We start from the raw sequence: 10,536 nt of genomic DNA, 5'->3' as shown, positions 1-10,536 counted from the left end.
TTGCATATTTCATCGAAACCCCATAAGGCCATGGGGGCATATTGTCCTTTTTCTCACTTTTTGGGCTTGTTTACTGGAGCATCTCCAATAGATTAACTAAATCAGGCTCTCCAAACATCCATATAGCCATCTCTCTATCTAATTTGGCAAATTTAACTCGTTACTCACTCCAACAGCCTCTCCATCTACGCTCTCCATTCTGAGTCTATGACAGTGAGACCTATATGCAGTCTTTTCACCATATTTCCAACTACAATGCCTTCAATATTCCATCCTTCAGCGGCAACAATGCTAAGAAGAGGGGGAGAAGCCGATGGTGGTGGTAGGCAGCGAGAGGGATGGATAGCCAATGGAGGCGGCACGTAGCAAGAGAAGACGAGAGCGGCAACAACAGCACCAACTATGACGGCGGTGGGCTCACGAGGTGGGGAGGTGAAGCTGTGATGGCTAGCGACGGAAGGAGCGAGCGACCTTGGTCGGCGGTAGAGGTGCACTCGCTTGGTGGGGAGGCGGAGGCCTGACGACTATTGACATCGGAGTAACGAAGGAGGGTGTTGTCGAGCTACCCAATCGGTGGCGTCCTTGCTATCGAGCTGCCCCGCCAGTGGTGCCCTCCCCACCTCACCGTTGAGTCACCGCCCCATCCTCGCCGTAGAGCCGCCCCGCCACCCTCGCTGTCGAGCCGTGCCACCACTACGCCCTTTCACCCTTGCCCCTCCCTTGTCGTTGCTGCGCTGTCTCGCCCTAGCTCCTCCTCGCCATCGAGCCACCCCGCCACCCTCATTGTTGAGCCGCGTTGCCACCACGCGCTCTCGCCCTCTCACCTCCCTTGCCACTGTCACACCCTCCTGCCCTTGTTCCTTCCTCGTCGCACCCGCTGTTGCGCTCTCCCGCCCTCGTTCCGTCTCCTCCAACCACGGGCAGAGGCCTGTGCTGGGTGGCCGGCGCTGTGGAGCCCTGCTGGTGGCTGCCTGGCACTCTCAATGGGAAGGGGGCAAGACTGCAGGAGGGCGGAGAAAAAGAATCATGGGGCCCATGGTTGACAAGTGATGTTGGGTGGCCAAATTTGGTCAGGGAGGGAAGAGATTTGGCTAGGGAGAGGTTGTTGGACTTGGAACACTTTTTTTTTTATAGAGTTGCTAAATTTTGGCTTAGAGAGACACTTGGAGAGGAGATGATCTTTGTCAAAGTTACCAATTTTTGACATTGGTAAGGTGATAAACTAAATAAGATTTTACCATTACAATACCAAACTCTGTTAAAAATGAGTAATTCTACAAACTTCAACTCACATAACACACCAAATTATTGTTACCTCTGTCCATAATAATTGTATTTCTAGGATTTGAATTTGTCCCAAAAAAAATTGTTACAATAGAGTACTAATGGTCTCATTAATCACATCACGTTCAAATTTCTTTCTATTTTACTCTCAACTACCCTTCCACTCTTACCTATACACCATTTAATAAGGAGTATCATAGTCTATCTTTTCAAACCTTAATATATGCTAAATAATCTAGAATTATAATTATTTTGGGACGGAGGTAGTAAGATATTAAACCTAACATCTTCATATTTTTAACCTTCTCATAATTTGATATTGCCCGTCTTTAGCTTTACTAATAAATGGTGAGGTTTATTTTGGTAACGGTAAACATATACTACCTCCATATTAAAATATAGCAATCTAGAATGAGATGAGATATATTCTAGGACTATATATTCATAGTCCTAGTTGTTACATTTTAGGACGGAGAGAATATTTTTTTAAGCAAGTTTACTGGGAAGCTTTGCAAATACATGCGGCGTGCACATTGGTCCAGACCAAACGAGCAAATGTTCGATGTACTCAAGCCAAACGGGCAGCTGGCTGAAACTGTTCCTGCCAGCAAAGCCAGCGGCTGAACGGCCAACCAATGCCGCGCTGCACTGAACTCAGCATCAGTCGCGCGGGCCAGAGCAAACGTTCTCTCTCGCACCGCACGCGGCCTGACCCCGCCCACGTCGGCGGCCGTCCCGGACTCCCCCCGGTCGTGCGCGCCCCGGAGAAATCGCGACAGGGAGAGCCGCACCGCATGCGCCCCCGGCCATCCCATCCCGTCGCGCTCCCCGCCCGAGCGATTCCTCCCGATCGGCCGTCCGGGCCCCGTCCCCCTCCGTCACAATAAGTGCCCAAAGTCGACGAGGCCTTTTTCACGTGCCCGCGACGGCGACGCACTCTTCCCCCCCCCCCCCCCCCCCCCCGGTTCCCCCGCCCTGTCGCCGCCGCCTCCTCCTCTCGTTCCAGCGCGCGAGCCAGAGAGAGAGAGACGGGCCACGGAAACGGGTAGTAAACCACGAATCATTCCGCCCGCGAAAAAAACGATTGGCGACACCGGGTGGGCAGGCAGGCAGGCAGGCAGGCAGGCGACCGGATGATTGATCGTGTGGTTGATTGATTGATTTCAGCGACCGAGACGAAGGGAGGGGAATGTGTTGATGTTGCTGGGTGTCGTGTCCAGGAAAGGCCCGGACAGGAGGAATATTAAGCGCGAAAAGGCAGCCGCTTTGATTCACCAACACTTTGATTCCAGCGACCCATGATCTGTCACTCTGCCGGACAAACTGCTCACTCCTCCCGGGTAATAAGGCTAGCCTACACTCTATTACTCCTAGTGTGTGTATTCTTTTTTGAGATTATACTTGGCGTAGGTGAACTGTCCCGGTCGGACCATTCAATGGGGATTCTTTCATTGGCAAAAAAGGACGTCTTCTCTCAACAGTGATAGACTGATAGTACTATACGAGTACAGAGTATGTATACAAGCAGTAATGTGGTAGTATCAAGTAGAGTATATACTTTGAAAAGGTTGTGTGACCACTCCGGCTGATTGCTTGAGCTTGGTGCATCTCATGGAAAGTGAGTTTATGTATTAAAATGGCTATTGTTCGAAGGCGAAAAGCAACAGACGAAATTGTCACGAGGATATGATGTGTTTTTTTTATCAGCTACTACTCTTCAGATAATGGTTTTCCTGTATAACGAAAACTCTTCGGATAATGGTGATAAGCTCTAAACAAACGAGAGTGCATGCATGCACGCAGGAATCGTGGTAGTTACAGAGCGTTAAATCGGTACGGTTTGGTTCCTTAAACTATTTTATAGCCCGTCTCGTACAAGGTTATGGGTCATGACTGTGAAATGCTCCGGCTCGAGAAATTCAGAGATGGGGCATAGCATCTTCAGTGCGGCTGTCTCTGCTCCACAAAGCCTGAAGCCGATATAGTACAGAGAAAAGATGTGCTCTTTCTCTTTGATGGAAGCATCTGGTGTTTTAATAACATCCGATGGTACGCGAGATTTCGTCTGGTGATACTGCTTTAGGAGCTCGGAGGTTAATTAAGTTGAGGCAGGCCCCGGGAATTGCCATCGTGGGCCATGTTCTTGTCCCCGTTAGTGGACAAGATGGTTACATCGATATTCTGTCAATGCTGGTGTTCCAGAGTCCAATCCTTTAGTAAGTACTGTAGACAAGTTGTGATCAACTGATCAGGACAGGTTCAGAGACAACTATGCAGGAATTATCCTCTCTTTATTGGATTTATTTATAACCTGATATTGGTAGATATTTAATCCTTTCTTTTTTAGGGGCAATAATGTTAGTGGACGAAAATATGTCAAGCATTTTTCTAGTCATTTGTCCCTTTTGACAAGTTAAAGATCTCAACTTTATGGAAAACAGAAACATTCTTATTTTTTTTATAAAGTTCATGATCTTAGCAAGAGAAGAAAATTAAAGGGTATATTCGCAACAGATCAAAGAGCAATGACTAGGAAATCAGTCAAGATCTTCCCCCATATCTCCTTCTAGATCCAAAGTTTTCAGGATCATTCAGGTTCCTACCATCTTTCAGGTGCAAAATACCTTTCTATTGTGATCACAAGCAAAATATGCATTCTGCACAAAGTCACAGCAAGCCCCAGCAGATTCTTTTCTCTTTCCATTGTTGATATCAAGAAGCAAAGCGTTTCCTACCCTGTAAACCTAAGGACTCTTGAAACCGAAGAAAACAAAACCAAAGCCAATTTCTTGATTAATCGCCAAGGCAAGGCTAAATAACCCTTTATGTCAGGGTTGACCCAAACACCTCACCTCATGAAGGAATTCCAGAGCAGCAACACAACGGCACGTAATGCCAACGGTAAGAACAAAGGACGCCACTCTGGAGGCAATTAAAATTTTGCTTCCCAAGATACGGACGCCGTTTTTTCTACTACGTTTGATTGCACTAAACACAATACTTTAATGGCCATACGGCCATACAGACGAATATCTTAATGGCCATATGGACTAATATTCCCCTAATCCTTCGTCACCAGTGGCAGGCAATGGCATTAACCGCATTGTCTAGTGGCAACGGGAGAAACTGATGTTGACTCTCTGATGAGAGAGGCAGGCCTGAACATGTCTGGATAATGCTCGCATCGTCACATGACAGTCGAACACGACCGTTGAGTGTGCTTAGTTACCTTGGATCTAAAGCCATTTCAGGCTGGCTTCAACGCTGCAACGCCTGCTTGATTGGATCGATGCAGATACTACATCTTCGTTGACGAGAGATCCCATGGTTTTAGTGTCCGTTGCGATGGTAAATCCAACACAGTGTTTGGTTCTTGATGCCTGAAGAAGCAGCTGAAGAAAACTGAGGGGAGAAGGATTTACAGTGTCCTTTCAAGACGGCTCTGAATCTCAGTATCTGAATCTGATGATTCTGATCACCTAACATTCGTTTAATTAGTTGATAACTTGATTATATATTACTAACAGCTTTTACCCATCCATGATGCTGTACTATTTGATTCTGATTCTGATCTCTGAGCCGACCCACAGCTGCAGTTTTGTCATTATCCAAATGGACTCCATCAAAGATCACATCAAAGGCCATAAGACAGGGACATCAGCAAAAGCGATTGTCCGTTAACCCAACCACCGTCTAAAATGCCATATGGAATGATTACATTTCATCTCATCTCATTTGCCCCCAACACTTCACCAATAATCAATACTTATTAGCAAGGACACAGCACAAAACCATTAACATCACAAAAAAGAGAGGGAAAGAAATCACTAATAGTAATAAAGTTGTTATCAACAGGTTGTTTACCTTTCCTTCCGTCATAATTTATCTCTTCCTAGCACTCCTCCACTAGCTCCTACATAAAAGACCGGATTAATCAAATCCAGGGTCACAGCTGCCTCCATTACTAAAAAAAATTGTATCTTTAAAAAAAAGGGGAAAAAAATAGCGATTGAAGAAGCAATTTGTCACAAACAGTTCATGCTTCACCTAACGCGAAATTGGACAAAGTCCATCTATAATCACTAGCAGTAGTTGGTAACCGTGGACAAGAAGTATACAAGCTAATAAGCTATGGATTAGTATGGAATCATATAGCTGGAAACATGTGTTCTTTTTTTGCTAATCCCCTCCCTAATTACCACACACATGCCATCTAGCTCAGAATGATACATGCAAACTCAGCAAATCATGCACATTTTTCTTATTTTCTCAAAATTAAATGGTTGAATTAGTCAAGGACACTATTGCACTAATGCCAGTAGCCGTTGGAAGGGCAACAGATTAACAACAAGAGAGTACATATTTCACATGTTTGCAGCTCCTGGGAGACAGTCCAGATAAGAGCATCTCAACTGCCTTCTAGCATTTTGACAATGCCAACTTCTTCAGGCTCAATTATGGAATGGATTATACACTGATTACTCTCCAGAACTAAATTATCCTTAGCATTGAAGGTGCACAGAAATGTGCAGTATAGATTAAGTAATAAGACGATCCGAAATGCTGCGTAATTGCGCTTAATGTAATGCAGTATAGATTAAGAAAGCTTGTTCGTACCACTAAGTAACTGCAAGTTGGCAATGTACCATATATCGTCCGTCCCAATCTGGGAGCGTGCAAGAAAGAATCAACTGATGATAAATATGAAACAATTGGATTAGCATTATAATGATGGATCAAGTCACTGCTTTTCTTTCAGATAAGTTGGACATGGCAATGCAGATGTAGAAAGGGGAACAAGACTTAGCAAAGGGGGAAGCAAAACTGGTTACCCCTTAGCTCATCCATTTGCACATTTTCATAGGTGAAGCAATAGAAAGAAAAAGGAGCAAGCCAAGGCAATCGTGGAATTGCCAGTTTAACAAGAAGGCCCCACAGAGCACATCGGGAGATCCTAAAGATTGTCCCAAAATCCCTTGTTATCTTTTCGAACGGCCAAATCCCTTGTTATCCATTCACTATCTGTGCAATTTTCACCCTTTGTTCTATGGAAGGAACAAAAAAAATCCTTTTAGATAGGCACATGAACTGAACAAATTGCAAATTGGATGCAGTTTCACTTCTGAATTTTTATATAATGGACATAGATTACATCTCCGGCTCTCCGGCTTCTGTTATAAGAAGCACAGCCATAAGTTTCACTTCAGAATGGCAGAGAGTTTCTCTCAAGAAAGGTGCAGGATTTGACAATGTGGTTGCTTAATTCCATTTTGTCGATTCATGAAATGGACAGAACCAAGTGAAGCATTCCAAATTTCTAATTCCATTATTTGTTGCGAGGATGATGCTAAGGCAGTATCGAAAAGTCGAGGAGACACACGATCGCTGTTACAACATGGACGAACACCTCGGTGTGCCACTGAATCGAGCTGAGCTGAATAGCTGATCAGCTGAAGCGAAGAGAGCAGAGCGATCTCTGCACGGGCCATGGTGGTGGGTGGCGATCTCAAGTTCTCAACTCTACGCTCTCAGAAGCCGTTCATCTCTAGCAGGTAGGTGCGGCGCTTGCTGAGCGCGCTGACGGCCTCCCTGTACGGGCCGTCGAATGCGTCGGCGACGAACTCGTCGAGCTCCTTCCTGCCGCCGCCGATTCCGCCGGCCTCGCCGACGGGCTTGATGACGACGAGCGTGGCGCCCTGGATCCGCGTGCCGTCGGAGAGCTCGAGCATCGGCGCGTACCGGAGCTTCATGTTGCAGGCGGGGACCTGGGTGCGGTTGGCCGCGGCGGCGGCGGCGAGCGGCTTGTCGCGGAACTCCCTGATCTGGTCGCGCCCCATGCTGAGCGTGCCCTGGCCGTGCGCGTCCGTGAGCGCCACCCGCTCCAGCGTGGGGTGCTCCTTGACGATCTCGCGGAGGAGGTAGTGCCTTGTGGCCGCGGCGATGAGGGAGCTGATGGTCCACACCACGCGCAGCTTGAGCCCGCCGTTGGTGTAGAACGACTCCGGGATGCTCCCGGTGTCGTCACCCTGCGAGGCCTCGCTGTCCCCGGCGGCGGTGGCGGTCGCCGCCGCCGCGGCGGGGGCGGCGGCCCGGTCCACCCTGGTGCCGCCGAGGATGACGCAGCTCTGGAGGGTGCTCCCGAACACGGCCTTCCACCTGAGCAGCACCCCGTCGTCGGTGCCGACGTCGGAGACGGGGAGCTCCATCCGGAGGTTCCGGATGCTGCTGAAGTTCTTCAGCACCTGCGCCGGCGAGTGGTGCTGCTGCGCGCCGCAGCCGCCGCCGCCGCCGCCGTGCTTCCCCGCGCGCTCCCCACCACCGCCACCCCTGACCCCGGCGTCGCAGTGCCCGAACGGCTTGAGCACGGCGAGCAGCATCGCCTTGAGGAGGTGCGACAGCACCCCGCGGCCGGCGGGGCGCGGGCCGGCGAGGCCGAGCGCGTCGTCGGCGTCGGCCGCGTCGGTGATGACGCGGTCGATGCGGAGGCAGGCGTCGTCCACGAGCGGCACGAGCGAGTTGAACCGCTTGGACACGGCCGAGCACCGCCCCAGCGAGCGCGCGTCGGCGAGGCGGTTGAAGATGAGGAGCACGAGCGAGTCCGGGACGCGGTCGAAGTGGTCCTCCCCTTCCGCCTCCCGCGGCAGGAGCAGGTCCTCCGCGAACACCCTGTGCCTCGACTGCATTTTCGGTTCCGCGAACAAGGAGATTGTGAGATCGAAGAGGAGGAGGGAGGGAGGTAGGTGCGGTAGGAGGAGGCGAGTGAATTGAAGGGAGGAAGGCGGAGGTGGTGGGTTTATAAAGAGGAGAGGACGGGGCTCGCTAAACACCATGACTCGCTGTCGGGCCCTTGCAATCATACCGTTACAGATGCGGCCTCTCCTCTCCTCTGCTCGGCGTTTTTGCGTGTTGCCATTGTTTAATGGTCGACCAATTAGTGTGTAGGGCTAATGGCAACTAGGCAGCAACGGTACACTTTCCATCGGCAAGTTTATACTGGTGTGGTGTAAATACATGTACTCGCGTTCCTGCTGCATGCAGTCACCGCGCCCTACGTACGTGGCGAGCGAGGCTGTGTAATGACACTGTGCAACCTCATAACCGGTGGCAGCCAGACAGAAATGGCCTGTCTGTGTGGGAGAGCAGTGATAATAACACGAATGAAATCCGTTCTGATTTCTAGTGGCATCAAACTGGCTTCCGTTTTCCACGTTTTCTATGCAACGAGTTTTTCATATGGTCCCTTAGAAGTAACCCACTCTCTATTTCAATTTACTTATCAGTCTACGTACTCCGAATTAATAATACTTATCATTTTAGATAATAACACGGTCTTAAAAACATAACTTTGACAACTAGTACCTTCTATTATAATATATATAAAAATATCAATAAATATATGGTTTTATTAAAGTACTTTTTAATACTAATCTACACATATGGTTTTTATATTCTAAGATAAATATTTTAAAAATTATTTGTAGTCAAAGATTTTAAAGTTTGACTTTACCCTTGTTTAAAACAACTAATATTATTAGCCAGGAGGAAGTAGTATTTAATTTTTTTTTATTAAAAAACTTATTGTTGTCATATTGTAAAGCACATTCAGAAGTGTCTTTCCCTTCATATCTTTCATCATTGTAGCCATATTAATAATATTACTTCTTACCACCATGAGTTTTAATGCTGGCTTTGGGTAATATTACTTTTACCATGAGTTTTAATTAATTGTAATTTTTAACCAAACGTCCTATTTAGTGTGACAAGCAAATTGAAACGGACGGACTATATCCATTTATTAAGTTGTGGTATCTCAACATAAGTATGTATGAGTTGCGGCGCAAATAAACGCTATAATACGTGGTATGGTGTCTCTTTGATAATTTTTTTAAAAAGCTATTGTCAGACATGATACATCATGCATAATACCTCTAAAGCTCGCGTGCAAATGAGTCATTTGCATCAGCCTAACTAGAAAATGTAGCAAGCTAGCTTAATTTGCCAAATAAAAGTTTGCACAAAACTATTGCTTGCTAAAATCATACTAAATCAAACTATATATAGTCAATTATTATCCAAAAACACTTTTTCCCATTCTTTAAAAGAAAAGGGAGAACAACAGAATCTATGAGATCTAACCATGTACAACACTTTTGGGGATAAAGTCTCTTTACACTAATCATGCATATCATTGAATCAAAAGCAATTTAATATTCTGGCGTCACTGAAGTAGAATAGAGACGATAAGTGCATAATACAATTCTTTATTACTTGCAACTAACTTTTATATACGTATTAATTTCTGTTTTGTACTAATACATTTGAAAAATAAAACCTTTACACACATAGTTGCCATTAGAAATAAGCTAATATCAAACTTTTTGAACATTTAAGAACTCGAAGAGAAACAATCCAATCTGTAAAATATTTCCAACAAATATTCCTTGGACTGAAAATGTATACTGCTAACTGTCAACTGATTTTGTTGGCACAAGAGTTGCTTTTCTCATGACCGGTTTACTGGGCAGATATCCTGCTGATCAAGTACTATGCACGGCCGTGTACATTTTACAGAGTGGGCGTGACTTTCTGCATTGTACGTAGTAGCAGAAAAAAACTTACTGCTCCACGAACGGAACTACCGAAATCAAAGCAAGATCAGTAGCTTCATTATTTGTCCTATCATAAGGACAGCTTAAAACCAACACGTTTCCGTTGTGTGCAACTTTAGTTCGATGTAATAGTACTACTTCTGTCCCATATTACTTGTTTTGACTTTTTTACAATGTTTGATCATTCGTTTTATTTAAAAAATTAGTACAAATATAAAAAATAATAAGTCAAACTTAAAGTACTTTTGATAATAAAACAAGTCACAAATAAAATAAATAATAATTCTATTTTTTTAATAAAACGAATGATCAAACATTAAAAAAAAACTCAAAGCGACAAATAATATGGAACGGAGGTAGTAGCTGTTTAATTTGTGGTCCTTCATCCTTGTGTGCTAAGGCTAATACACCATGCATGCAACTAACATCAAGGACATGTATGGTAGTCCTGTGGTGAGGAGAATTGCAGTTATTTTGCAATGTTAGATTTTTTTGCTTGTTCTAATCTGCCACCTATTATTGATTAATAGGTAGTAGGTATCTTCACTAATTGTGCGTCTCTCTGTCCTAGCTTAGGTTCACAAAGGTAGATGGGAGTAGGTGCTATGACTTATGAGGAGTAGGTTCAAGGTTTGTCTTCCCA

The 10,536-nt window shown here is 45.8% G+C and overlaps 1 protein-coding gene across 1 annotated transcript; it reads right to left on the bottom strand.

Annotated features, from left to right (window-relative positions):
* Window positions 1-6,584: 6,584 nt before the first annotated feature.
* Window positions 6,585-8,050, bottom strand: LOC4332677 (F-box protein At5g46170). The gene has a single exon (XM_015773005.3). The coding sequence runs from the start codon at window positions 7,965-7,967 to the stop codon at window positions 6,813-6,815; it is 1,155 nt and encodes a 384-aa protein (XP_015628491.1). The 5' UTR covers window positions 7,968-8,050; the 3' UTR covers window positions 6,585-6,812.
* Between the last annotated feature and the right edge of the window lie 2,486 nt (window positions 8,051-10,536).

Source organism: Oryza sativa, chromosome 3, assembly GCF_034140825.1.
Source record: "Oryza sativa Japonica Group chromosome 3, ASM3414082v1".
NCBI lineage: Eukaryota > Viridiplantae > Streptophyta > Magnoliopsida > Poales > Poaceae > Oryza > Oryza sativa.
Note: the sequence above shows the minus strand (reverse complement) of the source record. Positions and strands in the feature narration are given on the sequence as shown.